Source organism: Wasmannia auropunctata, unplaced genomic scaffold (genome assembly GCF_000956235.1).
Source record: "Wasmannia auropunctata unplaced genomic scaffold, wasmannia.A_1.0 LD336078.1, whole genome shotgun sequence".
In the NCBI taxonomy this organism is placed as follows: Eukaryota; Metazoa; Arthropoda; class Insecta; order Hymenoptera; family Formicidae; genus Wasmannia; species Wasmannia auropunctata.
The window spans coordinates 4,287,009-4,301,748 of NW_012026812.1; the positions used below are offsets into that span (position 1 = coordinate 4,287,009).

The window sequence follows — 14,740 nt, forward strand, 5'->3', positions numbered from 1 at the left end:
CTAAGTTAGATTTGAGTATCCGCTAGATGGAATTCGGACTCCGCTCCGCTAACAAGTGAAATTGCAAGCAACGGGAGCAAAACTATTTATTGTCATTTGATATTTATATTAAGGTTTAATTGAAGAATGTCGCAAGTGTTGAGTTAATTAGTATCAATTATTGTGAAGCAACCGTGATAGTAAGTTTTTCTTCGCCATGTATATTTTTATAGTAAACACATTATACAATTGTTTAGTAGCAAGGCCTGTTATTATTTGCAGGTTATATTTGTTATCGGAGTGCAAAATAAAATAAAGTTCGAAAATTACATTGTATTTTGCTATTTATTATAACTTGCAAATGTTTTTAAATTTCGTTAATACGGTTTAGTAAAGTGTTGGCATTTTTATTGTAGTTAAGTGGCCTCCTGTGATCTCCTGACTTCAAACCTCTTCATGAAAACACCGGTTAAATGGCGGAAAAAATAGATAGCATCAATCATGGTTTTAACGTGGATGGTGAGTAGAATTACATAAATTTAATGTAGGTAGTTATAATTCTTTCAATAACTGTGGGCTTACATACTGATTTTCCACGAACAGAAAATTCATATTGTATGGTTAGGATTTAAGATCCTTACCTTATATTTTGATGAAACTATATTCATTTGATGCAAAAACGAAGTTTTGACAGGCAAAAATTGCCGTTACTAGTTTAAAATCAATAATTAAGCGCTAAAAGTAACATATCTAAAAGTTAGGAGATCAGTGCGTTATACTGACGAAATAAAATGAGCATACACTTGATGCACTAAATCTGTGATGTGATGGAAATAAAATATAAAATCTAATATATAATTCTAACATAAAATACGCTATATGTGTAGAAAGTAGAGAATGATGTGTGATATGGATCTTGCTTCGTGTCAATACATTTCGATTTGGCGTTTCTCATTTTAGCAATTTTAATTTGTCTGTTACAAATGTTTGACAAATCTTAAAATGTAACAAATTCTATTTATATTATATTTTGTTACAACATTTAATAATATTTAGAAAATCTTCGTTAATGGACTTTATATCAAATTGAAAATGATAAATACTTTTTTAGTTACATGTTACTTACAGATGAGTCAACAAGTTTATTAAGTATATAGTTTATAATTAAATGAACATAACGTGCACTGTTATCCCATATATAAATTCCTTCCTTCAGGATTATCTGAATTGTATTGTCATAGGTCGCTGAAATCTTTTATAATATTACGCAAACAATATAATATGGTTCCATTTAATGAAATTATGCTAATTTTAAAATTTCTTAGAAATTTTAATAGAACAATGAGACTGGAAGAAAAAACTTGCTATTCTGATAAGTGTCCCCTCAAATTATACAATTTTTATTATATCTACGACAGTTTTTCATATCATCAAAAGCAACAGAAATATTTCAGCTGGTAAAGATACACAAAATACCCTGTACATTTCTGACGATAATGATAATGTATCAGGAATGTAATAATATTTTATAGTATATACATATAAATAATTTTACAGTATATAGATAAATATATATAAATTGCTTTTTGATTGGCATAGATATCGATATTGTCATTAGTTTTTGATTGTTGAGACAATTATTAAGGCAACAATTATATATAAGCTCAAAAATATAATTGAGATATCATCATAGAAAATATCATTTGAGAATGTACTTGATATTATAAATTGGATATAAAATATCTCATAAAAAATAATATCGCTTTACATATGAAACTGTTCTAAAGATATCATACACCCATTATTATCTTCAATATACATATGGCAATACTCTGTCTATGATAATATTACTGACACACAAGGCATGGTTTGATTTACAGTCTATTCTTTTTACTGAGATTGTTTTACTATTGTGTTTATTCCTTAAAAACATTGCATATATTTGAAACTTGTAAAAAAATATATAGAAAATGAATTTGGTTAGAGGAGAAAATAAAAAAATGTGGTGCGAGTAGTACTCTTGTCGTTGTAAAAATAATTCTTCGCTCTTTAGCAAAATGAAATATAAATAAATATTGAATAAAAAGAAATTTACGCTGCGTAAGTACTGCTATGTAGCCCATTCGGGGAATTCCGATAAATTAAATACGTATGTACCCCAAGTGGAGAACGTTATTGCAGTAATAACCAGCGTGATAATACTGGGACCAATACCAGCAATCATAAAATCTTTTGTCTTTATACGTCCCGCGGCACTAGCAATTGCATTTGGTGGAGTACCGACTGGTAGATGAAACGAAAAGGAACAACAGAGTGCCGCTGGCAGCATTAGATATAAAGGATGTATTTTAATAGCCACACACTGAAAAAAAAAAAAGAAAAATGAAGCTTTCTTAGAATTCTTATAACTATATATACATATAGTATTATGTGTTTTAACTATAATTATCTTATAGTTATAATTCTTAGAAATTAGCTTATACTATTTATATTATTGTATAAGCAGGATAAAATGGGTAATCTTGTTTGGCAAGGCCGAGGAAAATTTTCTGAAAATTCTGATGCCAACAAATATATTTTAAATGAAAAATTTATTTTAACGTATGTCAGTGTACGATATCTGCCATTGCGTGTGAGAAAATATTAGCTAACAATAATAGCAGAGACGTTACATAAACATACTATACAGATTATATTCATTTTAATCATGATAGCATGAAAAATAATTTAATTGTTTCTTGTTTTAAAAAAAAAATGAAAATTATTTAAATAAAAAGTTTTAAGAAATTGTAAGAAATATGATGGAAAATTATACTATGCAATGCAAATTGCATTTCTTTTTCAAATACAAATAGATTTTTATCGTATGCATTTTACTGACTTCTTCTAAAGACTATGAAACTTTTATTTGCAATATATTCTTTTTCTAAAATATTGTAAGTAACGATTGACTTACTGTAAGTAACAATGGGCTAACCCATTTTATAATATTTTATTATAGAAACATAGAAAATAAACTCTAAATCTTTTTATTACTTTAACTTAATTAATTGATCTTTGTTTTGCACCAAAGTTTATTGTTAATCTCACTGTACTCACCATTTCCGCTAATACTGGCAGTATAATATTCGCGACAGCCACGTTAGCCGTTAGTTCTGTCACATTCTCGGCGAAGAAGCAGACAATTAGCAATATTGCCACCACATTAATCTTTTGCAGACCTATCAAGTACTGACCAAGCATCCCTGACAGACCCGATGAAGTGCTACCTGCTGAGATAGCAAACCCACCACCTAATACAAATATTAAACTCCAATGCATTTTCTCATTTATCATCTTCCATGTTATTAAACCAAGCGATGATTTTGTTGGTCGTTTACGCGGATCCTTGCTGAATGCGTACAGAAAGTCCAACTTGGACGGAATAATAAAAAATAGTATCGTTACACACGCGGCTGCTGTCGAATCCTTAACAGACCTACGAAAAAATTAAAAAATTCCAATTATTTTTTCTATTCTCTTTAACTTATTATTTTTTTCATTTTTTTAATTGCATTTCAGATTACGATCTAAATATAGATTTTATTAAATTTAAATCCTATTAAATTTTTAAAAAAAATTACGAAATTAGGAGAATTATACTCGATAATTTTACCGAAATTATAATATATATATATAGTTAGTTTTTGTTAGTCCTTTCTTATCATTTAATTATGTTCATAATAACGCATAATAAAATTTTATTTTGCAATGACGAAAGTCTCTCTCACACACATATAATATTTTACGTCACCTGATTCTCATCAATACTTACAAGTTTGTGATATAAGCGGCCCAGCCCGGCATAAAACCAGGGCTTCTGAAGAACCATAAGAGCACTACAAAAATAAATAAGACACCCACGGAGGACTCATGCCATGAGATCGGTCCAAGTTCCTTGTACCTCTTTTCGATAACTGCCGCTGCGACGCGCTCACCCTGTTGTCCAATATCTATGGCACGAGCATCTTTGCTTTCTGGTCTAAAGAGACCCATGTACATCACCTGCAGCCACAACCATGTGAGCAAACCCATTAATAGCATGGGTGGCACTGCATACAACATCCAAGAAGCAAAATTTATGCCGGGACTATCAGGAAAACGTCTGGAAATGAAATTAAATTTCATAAACGTCATTATTTCTCCTAAATTGATGAAAGAACAAATGACGAAAGAAATTAGATGCATAACAAACTTGAATTTAAAATTAATTGTATATATAAATAGCTGTATAAATATTACATATACTAGCATGTCAACCGCGCTCACGAAATAAGCGCTGCGAGAATCAATTGACATCGATTGGCACGAAAAAGCGACAACAATACCTCGAGAGACGCGATGTCATGCTTTTTTTTAGAAAAGAATCTATCATAATTCTCGTGTGCATTATAAATGCATCCTGAGATATCTTTGTTACGACTACGTGCACGTACTTCTCTAAAAAGCCCTTCAACGTTAAATTGGTACCACTTCCGACAATAGTGCCGATACCACCGAGACTGGATGCGTAAGCTGCGACAAGATAATAGACCATGGTACTGTGCGTTGGTCTCTTGCTTTAAAAAAAGAAATGAAAGATTAGCAATGTTACATTATAGTGAAATAGAATATGATTGGACTTATTTGTGTGGAATTAATATATTCAAAAATTAAATATCTAGAAAATAAAAAATGGAAAAAAAGAAGAAAACTATACGACGATAAATAATTACGTTTCTCCGCCCTCCTCTTCGACAGCTCCCTCTTTCTGTATGAACATGTTTCCAAGTCCTTGCTGAGATAAATTTGAAGAATTATTTCTTTCTATGTCTCACAATCATACAAGATTTCGAAAAAGGTGAAAACTCACCGCTTCGAGCTCTATGAGAACAGTTTCCATTATCGGTATCATCATAGCTGTAGCGGCAGTGTTCGAAATCCACATCGAAATAAACATCGTTACGAAGAATAAACCTAATGTTAGTCTAAAAACAAAAGAAATTGATAAAAGAAATTTTTAATTGAAGTAAGAAATATCTATATGTAAAATAGATAAAATACTATTAAATGTTAAATAATTAAGGGAGGGATATGATGTATAAATTGAATGCTTTAATTGAAAAAAAAATTAATGACATTGATATACTTAAAAAAAAAAAACATAAAATATTTGTTACGTGCATTACATTATTTTATTACACAATATCTGAAAACTCGATAGTTAGAGAAAAGTTTCCGTAAATCAACTTGACTGAAAAACTAGAAACGTTTTTTGTAATACAATTATATAGAACGTATATAAAACACCTTCGATGACTGCAACCAATAGTCCTGATAATGAGGAGCGCCATTCGCATGTGCAAGCCGGAATTCTCGATTACCACTGCGATTACTAAACTGCCCAGAAACATCATTGTGGTATCGTTCATGTAGCATAAACAGGTCTCATTGGTGGACATGATTCCCATCAATGGATATAGGACTACCGGGATCATACCCGTGATGGGCAATGGCAGAACCTCAGTCACCCAGAACATTGCCATTAACGCAACGATGTATAAACATTTCATTGCGAGAGGCTGCATCGGCAAGAAAAAAGAACGATTCTTTAACTTTTTCGATATCCATTTTGAATCTAAGTCCGCGTATATACATTACAGCTCTAATTTTCTCACTACAACCATATGTTAAATTATGATGTCCAAAATGAGGAAATATATGAGTTTTTTTTGTATTGCAAATGAATACATATACTTTGAAATAAATTAGTGTCCGTGTATTCTATTATTGAGAACTTTTTTCTATTATTGTTGGTAAACGTTCGTATATATACGTTCGTATTGTAATTCAATCTATAATACCTTTCAACGAAAATACATCTTACAATAGATCTCATTTATCTACACAAAAAAATTGATGATTGTTTATTAATTTACGAACCGAAAAAATGATTTTGTATATTTCTGCACTCTAACGTGCATAGTAATATCATGGAAAGAAATCAACTTAATATGGCTACAGTCAGAAAAAAAGAATCTTGCGCTGTATAAATTAATGTATTAATGAGATTTTTTACTCCTAATGTTTGCTTAAAAATGTATATTCTATCTATTTAATTTTTAAATAAGAATTTAATTAATAAAAAGAGACATACGTTTTCGCTTTCGAGGATCAATATCGGAATCAGGATTAATGGCCATAACACCACAACAAAAGATCTCCAATAAATGGTTAGAAATTTTAGTAATAATCTGCCAAATCCATCATTTTTTCTAAAATTATAAAAAAAAACTTTGATAAAATGTTGCATTACAAATTGTGGAGTTAACATCAATCAATCACCCTGTATTTCTTTCTCTCTCTCCGGATTCCGTAATTTCTGGATGTGCATCCTCTGATCTAGAAGTCATTTCGAAGTTTTACTGAAATTAGAACATTTTAAAATTTGTTAAAGTAAAAATTGTGTATTGACTCGTATTTAGAAATAAATTAAAAACAATAGGAAACGATAGGAAGGCTAATAAAACAAGCAAGAAATGTTAGAATATAATTATATTATTTAATTGAATAATATTAAAGCAGGACGTTTCGATTTTGCTTGTAAGTCTGCTTCAGCTGCAAATACATATTATTTCAATAATAGGTACATGGTTTGTCCAAAAGTAATGAGACTAGTTTTTGTGCGCACGTGAAAAGGGCCAGGAAAGGAAAACGGCGGTTGCAAGACAGTTGGCGAGGGACCTCGCAGGTCCTATATAGTCCGATTCTTCTCAGTTGCCTCCGAGCTTTTCTAGCATTCTTGTAATTTTTGTATTTTATCACGGGCGAAAATTCAGCATAGTCCCGAACGCTGTTCAAGACTGTGCTGCATTTTGAGCAGTGATACACGCGATCAATTGCTGAAGACAAAGCAGCATATACCCATGATAAGCTGCAGTTCTCAACATCTCCACTCTGGTTTCGGAACCAGATTTTCCCAGTTTCACGCAGAATTTGATCGCTGCTCAAGACTGCTGAATTTTGGCCTTGTGACAAGTCACAAAAATTACAACGCACTTTGCTGACGGTATCGACTGCTAGAAAGACTCGGCAACTGAGACAATGAGAATAGTCAGGCTGTATACCTTATAGGGTCCCCCGCCTGCAATTGCCTCGCGACCGCCGTTTTCCTTTCCTGGCTCTTCTCACGTGCCCTGCACTCAAAAACTCATACTCATTACTTTTAGGACAAACCATGTGCATACACGGAAAAAAAAGTAGCTGCCGTAACTAAAAAGTTGACAGCAAAAGTTGTGTCTTCTACATATAAATAGTTGCATACTACAACGAATTGTTGCAATACGTGTTGCTATGGCTGCTAACTGAAGTACGTCTTATAGCTAAATTTTATGTATTGAGTTGCAAAACTTGTTTAACTAAATAATTTAAGTGTCAGAGCTAAGATATTAGCATTAATTTTTTAATTAGTCCATATTTTACGACGGTAATTTAGTTACCGTACGCAGTTTTTAGTTACGGCAGCTACTTTTTTTTCCGTGAAGGTTTTTCAAAGAAAAAGTTTATAACGATGAATTCACTCAATTATCTTATTTAAAACATTAGACATGAAAGTCTCCCTTATTAAAAACATTACGTGTTTCCGATTAAAGTAAAGTAATATTATTGAAAAATTTGTATTTGCCACTGAAACAGACTTAATAAAGTCGAAACGTGCCGCTTTAATATTATTAAATTAAATGATATATGCGATTACAGTCTAATCTCTTGTTTGCTTGTTTTATTAGTCCCTATTCCCTTTCGTTTTTAATTTATTAAAACATGTTTTTTTATATTGCAAATCTATCTAGGATATTTTCATGAAATTTATTTTATAAAATTACTCCAATTAAGTTATTTAACTAACCGATATTTAAAATATTAATATTTCTGTGTTTAATTTAATTTTTAGGGAGAACTTTGTTAAGTTAATAGTTGCATAATAGTTTGCATAAATATGGCAAATTAATCGCAATAATATCATAATAATATTTTTCCGCATCTTCCTAAAATTGTTTTAATTTCTTTAATTCTTTTGATTTTTTAATATTTACTGTACAATAAAAGTTAGCGGAATTTGAAGAGATAAAAAATTTTGATTGTAAACAAAGAACGAAACAATAAATAATTTTATTTATAATGGCTTATGCAGTACAAAGACCATATTTTGCTGCAGTTTTGCATACTGTTATATGAAACTTTACATATATACAGATGAGGCACATGAATTTAAAAATTATTAGACTAGAAATGGATTTTAAGCTATTTTGGGTTAGCAATTTTTTCCGTTACATCTCAGACTATTTGAGATATAAAAAAAATGTTTTAGACGAAAATTTAATAATAAGAACGTATATTACTCTCATTTAATATACTTCTAAAATAAAATAATTTAAAAAACCAATAAAAAAGTTTAAAAAAATGTGCTACTTTCTTTTATTACTTTTTTATTTGATAATTTGTCAATTTAAGTATTTGATAACCGTGATCTGTATACATAGACCGATTAATAAAACTGAAGCAAAATATAAATAAGATCGAGGATCTCGTGGTATTGTACTTCCACGGCCTTTGTGATTTTTGAATACATGCATATATGCATATACAGTTACTACAACGTCATTTCCGTTTATGCGACACCGGTTATGCGCTTCGCCCGTACGCGTACTTAATCGAAATGACACTGCCGTCTATCCAGGCTCTCTCATGGTCGTTTAACCCTGCGCCATTTACATCAATAACAATACGACATCGGGCTCATTGTTCCGGAGCGCGTGTTTTATAGCCATCTAAAGATTATCGTACACACATGAATTATAACATTCAGAGTGTACCTTACGAGATATCGAAGGCACGCGCCAGGTTGTATATACTAAATATTTACTCACAAATTGATATATAATCGATTTTCTAATGAAAAATTTGCATAATAAATCCATATTATATCTTGTATAATCTTTTGCTTCGAATAGGACAAGGTGTCAACATTTTAAAAATTTTGGGTTAAATATTTTCATAAACTTTTAATAATTCAGAATATTTAAACAGGTTAGTGTATCTAAAGTTGTATAGATAATAAAATTCATCGGTTGATTTGAAATCGATTTGATGATTGTTTTCCCTATTGTATGTCACGAGTAACATCTTTAGAAATGATGTTTTTTTTTTCTATTTCCATGGGGTGAAAAAAAATATTTATCTTTGTTCTAACTGCACAGACTGCAAAGACTTTTTCAATCTTTAGAATTCTAATTTTACAAAAAAAATTAGAATCTTATAGTTTTACATATTAATTTCCCTTAATGTTAATTTAATTTAATGAATAAAAGAGCCGATAATTGACAGTACACACTATTGTATGAAAGTACATAAGTATATGTAAATGTATAGTATGATATAAAAAGTGTAGGTATATAAAATTCTCATAATTGAAAATCTTAAAAACTTTTACAATTAATTAATTATATTATTTTTACTATTCAGAAAATAATCAGACTTGTATTATTTTTTTCAAAATCTTTCTTTATTCAAATTAATTTAAAAATTTGGAAAAGTTAATAATACGTAACTGTAGATTCAATTAGGAGTTTTCAATTTTTTACTTTGTGTCTCGAGAATGGTTCATGGAGACTCCAGCGAGATCTTTTGAGATGTATATGTATATAGAAGTGTAGATATATGTATGTGTGCGTACGTGCCTGCGCACGCCATAGAAGCTAAATTCGTGTTATTTTGTGTAAAACAGATATAGCTGAATAGTTTGTAAAACCACCGACAGAAATAGATCCACCGCTGATTTAACCCGTACTTCCAACACTATCAGTAAGTTATAGCAAATTCGGTTGGACGCACTAGTGTGTACTCACAATCAGTGCATATTAAAACCGTACACAATGCATATAAATGTACAAATTGTACATAAATCGATATTATTTAATATATTTAATATATAGATGTAAAAACGGGTAAAACCGCGAAAAAATTGTTGATAGCACTTTATTGTATTATTTGGTAAAATATACGTACTGCAGGGCATTTTATTATTCGAGATATTTCACTTTTACAGTTGAGATTAGAACAGTATACAACATTGGCATTAATGTGCACTAATGCGTCCAATCGAATTTGCTATTAGAGACTCTGATCATCACGCTGTATCGTATACGTATATTCGAAGAATTTATTATCAATGCTAGTATTCATGGTTTTTCGCTCTCGGTTCGAGACGCATATTAAATATAGAACAGCAGAAAAAGTGATAAAAATTAAATCAGCGATAGTTGTAATCGCGTACTCGTCATCGTTGCTTTTTACTGCATTCTTGCAACATTATACACGTGACATAAATTATTAATATAATTTTGTTTACTTGAATAACTTTTAAAAGCAAAGTATTGTATTTTATTAGTATTTTATTTATTATTTTAAGGAAATTTTAATATAAATATTGCAGAATTGTAAAAAAGGATACAATTAATGGTAAAAAGCAATTGTCTAAATTATTTGAAAAAAAATTATTCCTTAAAACTTTTTTTTTTAATTTATTAAACCAATATTTTCTTACACGTATTTGTTAAAAAGTGTAATTATTAATAAATGAACTATATGAAATTTTTATCTAATTTTTATTATTCGATATATGAAATATCTTGAAACCTTGTTATATTATTGCATTCTTGCTAACTTATATCATAATTTGCGAGATAGATTTAGACTATTTAGAGAATCAGGACATGTGTGCAATTGAAATACGAGTTATCATGTCTATTGTAATCGAGTCCTTTTCTTTGATTCATCCGCAAGCGATGCGCGCGATGCGTGCAATGCACGCGATGCGCCGTTATACGCTGCTTGTAATGTAGCGCAACCTACGCGACACAGATTATATTAATCTTCGACGGATTACAACAAGTTAACTTCTTCTCGTTGTGTCGATATACTCGCACATAGAAGAATTGAATTGAAAGAGGCGTGCCGCCTGCGCTGTCGCCTGTGTCAAAAATAGAAGATAAAGAATTTCCCACTTTGCCTTGTCCTTTGTCTTTTTTTTTCTTTTGCGACTGAAAATCTGCGAAACCTAACACCACGTTGACAGAAAGAAACACGATCTTGCTAAAATAGCGAAAAAATTTATAACAATTAGAGCAATCCAGCGATTATAAAATACGTAAATATCACGTTATAGATTTTAAATTTATATGACAAAAGCCAAATTCTCTCTTTCTCTCTCTCCCTTTTTTTCCATCTAGATTTTATATATTTTAAACAAAATGTTTTTTATTTGTTCAATTTGTAGATATAAATTTGTAGATATAAATTTGCATTAGTATATATTTTGTCGTAAAATTTATTAAAAAATTGTTTTTAAATTGGCCAAGAAATAAGTAATGAAAAAGATTTTGAAATTTTCAATAGTTTTGGAACACATGCATGAAAATATTAATTTGAAATTGATACAGATTTGAAATTAATCGAGAATTGATATATTATATGAATATTAGATATCACCACAATATTTGTAAATATTTTAGATTAATTGAACATTAAAAATATTAAGTATAATGCAAATATATTAATAAGCAAATATAATTGAGAGCAATTACTATCAATTTGCACTGCACACCTACTTTAAATTATCACGTACTTATTTAAGTGTCCTGCACAATGTGATCTATCCAACTTGATCTACTCTTCCGAGTCACTTACGCCACAAATAATATTTGCACAAATGTGTGACGTTGTTATATATTTATTAATACAATTGCCTGTTCGATGAGATAAGAAAATTTAACAATCACATTGTCACCACTAATACAAATTTATCACCATTTATAGAATTACTTGTAAATTCCAAAAAAGAATTTCACCATTACATTTCACGAAGTCTTGCTTATAATTTCGCGCGGTTTTACTTAATTCTGCAATTTTTTTTGTTAATTTTTAAATTGTTCTCGTCACGATCGCTTTTCAGGCCTTTTTGTGTTATTCAACGTTACGTTTCATTCGTACTGATCGTCCAGGCCCAAAGCACGTAGAATTAAAGCTTCAATTCAGACTTTATTCCTCCTCTCCTTTGGCACATTCTCTCCTCCGTTCTTCTCCCTCCTCTTTCCCTTTTCCTTTTCATCTCTCCTCCCCTCCCTCTTTCTCCCTTCCTCTTTTTTCCTTTCCCCTTTCTCTTTCTCCCTGTCTTCCTTAGCTTACTCGCTTCCGAGATGAGAGTATGGCAAATTTCTTTTTTTTTTATATTTTTTTTTTAGGTATTAAACCTATTTGTTTTTCGAAAAATGACCTACTAATGAGTGGTTAACATTTTTGAAAAATGTACAACTTTTTATTGATAAAAATATAAGAATGTATCGATATAAAATACTTTTGTTTTACATCATAAATACTTTCTAAGTTAATTAACGAATGAGAAGTTTTATATTTTCTCAAAATAAATCTGAATGTATGGTTAATTCCGGATATTTTGATAAAAGTATAAAAAACTATTTAAAAAAAAACAGCTTTTTAGTACTTTGAACGTATTTTGACAATATATTCGGTCCACTAGATCATGTATTCTTAAAAAAAATTTTTTTACCTAAAATTAAGAAAACTTATCTGAAGAACCGAAAAATTTTTTTGTCGAAATTGTTTCTTTGAACATATTGATTTTTTTGTAAATATTAAAGTGCTATATGTATTTTTTTGTTATTTTTAAATAAATTTTGTTTAGATTTATACAGATAAGTTTTGTCTTATTTTAAATTGTTAGTTTTAAACCTATTTTTAATATTTGATAATTAGAACTAGAAAATGAATGAGATATTTGACAAATAGTTTTAAAACTTTAGTATATATTTGAAAAAAATGGAATGTTTAATTATATAGCAATATAAAAAAAGTACAACTTTGAAAGTAGCATGAGATTATTATTGAATAGTTTTTTGAATTTTTATAGCCCCTTATTTGTTGCCAATTACTTGTTTATTTAATTATTTATTTTAATCAACACAAACGGCCGTAATTTTACGTTACATTGAAAAAATTGCATTCTTTTATTCGCCGGTCACTACATCCTATCAATAGTTTGCCGTGGAACATCTTCATATTGGTCGATGTATGCACGTGCAATTCCTGTTTGAGAAAGCCGAGTTCGTAGATTACACCTTGCCTTGCCAAGAAGAAGAAGACCTGAAATGCACTGTGGCATCAAGTTGGCAACAAGAAAATCTACATTCCTTCGTCTCCCGGTCATGAATACACTGCCATGAGAAAGAAGCGGACTTGCATACGCACAAAACAGGATGTCCCAAAAGGGCCACGTCGGAAACAAGTTATATATTTTATCCTGCGTATATCTGTCGTCTTGTATTATTTATTTTTATTTGGTAAAATATTTACCCGCTTATTCTTTAACAAGATATTTAAAAATAAAATGCGAAGAATCTAATTTAACTCAGATTATTTATACTATTAAATATTTAAATAAATTATGAATGAAATATAATAAAAAAACAGCATTTAATTAGTGTAGTTAGGTAAATATTTAATTAGTGATTTCATTACAAAGAATAAATTAATTGTTAAAATTGAAAATTTATGATTAATAATTGTTGATATTATTAAAGTAAATATGTATATTGAGGAAAGAAAATATATAATGTGGAAAATTTTCCTCTAATATTGCGTTAATTTATCGATCTTATCTTTCTTAGCTCTGATGAATTTCAAATACGTTCGATGTATCGTTTGACCGAATCGCCGTTCGCCGGAAATATTCTTTATTCTTGTCTCGCATTATTCATTCCATGCGCATTGTCATGTTGTTTTGCATTCGAGAAAATCCAAGCGAACATTTACAGCAAACGCCATAATACGAACATTGATTCCATTGAATCGTGTGTAGAATTAATATATGCTACTTATTTCTATATTATTATTTTATTAAATTTAGATTATTACTTATAGAGCTTGAATTCTAAAAATATATCAACGTATATGCGTAGCAATATTACTTATAAATTTAAGAGGATCAAAAAATAACGGCCAAACTTCGATAGGATAGCTCCTTCATCTAAACAGAATTAATCGGTTATTAATTATTATTGATGTTTTTAATTTCATTATCTACGTTACTATTTCGACCAAAGTGTTTAAAAACGTATACATATGTATACTGAAATAGTAATTTTTCGCTTCTGTCATCTGTTATTTGACAAAATATTTATCCGCTCATTATTTAGCAAGATATTTAAAAAAATAAAATGCAAAGAATCTAACATCTTATGTCAGATATTATGTATTAAATATATAAACTAAATGTAATCAATTAGAACCATACGCCGTTTTAATAAAGTCATGAAAGTGCTATCACACTGCAAAATGGCACAAGAATAAATAAAATTTAATTTTTTTGCATTGTATGAAAAATAGGATTATATATGTATTTGTACACCTAATATTTGTAATCAAATTTTTATTTTTGTTCTTGACTGATTTTATAATTTATATATTTTTTTTCTAGTATTCAATTCGACGTTTTTCAGAGTTAGTTTTGAGAATTATAGTTTATATATTTCTTATTTTATTTTTTATATACCTAAAATTATTACAAATTAAAACAAGGCACATACTCTTTCAATTTAATATTTATTCTTTTCTACAATACAATTTCGAATCTGTACTATTGTTGGCAGTTCGTAATCTCTGCAACGTA

At 29.6% G+C, this 14,740-nt stretch overlaps 2 protein-coding genes across 5 annotated transcripts in view; one reads left to right on the forward strand and one right to left on the reverse strand.

Annotated features, from left to right (window-relative positions):
- LOC105449028 (GPI transamidase component PIG-S) overlaps positions 1-14,740 on the forward strand; it is a 24,723-nt gene continuing 9,983 nt past the window's right edge. The window contains exons 1-2 of the mRNA XM_011688005.1: positions 1-179; positions 396-498. Of these exons, the coding sequence (XP_011686307.1) occupies positions 453-498 (46 nt within the window). The 5' untranslated portion in view covers positions 1-179; positions 396-452. The remainder of the gene's footprint in view (positions 180-395; positions 499-14,740) is intronic.
- Positions 1,289-12,096, reverse strand: LOC105449029 (protein I'm not dead yet). 4 transcript variants are annotated; one of them, XM_011688008.1, is made up of 11 exons: positions 11,910-12,096; positions 11,681-11,801; positions 6,343-6,422; positions 6,155-6,272; positions 5,308-5,579; positions 4,871-4,985; positions 4,734-4,795; positions 4,455-4,577; positions 3,794-4,123; positions 3,079-3,457; positions 1,289-2,341 (listed from the first exon to the last, which is right to left on the reverse strand). In XM_011688008.1, the coding sequence occupies exons 3-11, from the start codon at positions 6,408-6,410 to the stop codon at positions 2,090-2,092; spliced, it is 1,719 nt and encodes a 572-aa protein (XP_011686310.1). In that variant the 5' UTR covers positions 6,411-6,422; positions 11,681-11,801; positions 11,910-12,096; the 3' UTR covers positions 1,289-2,089. The 4 variants fall into 4 exon arrangements, with proteins under 4 accessions (XP_011686310.1, XP_011686311.1, XP_011686312.1 ...); XM_011688009.1 differs by having other exon boundaries at positions 11,664-11,801; XM_011688010.1 differs by having other exon boundaries at positions 11,660-11,801.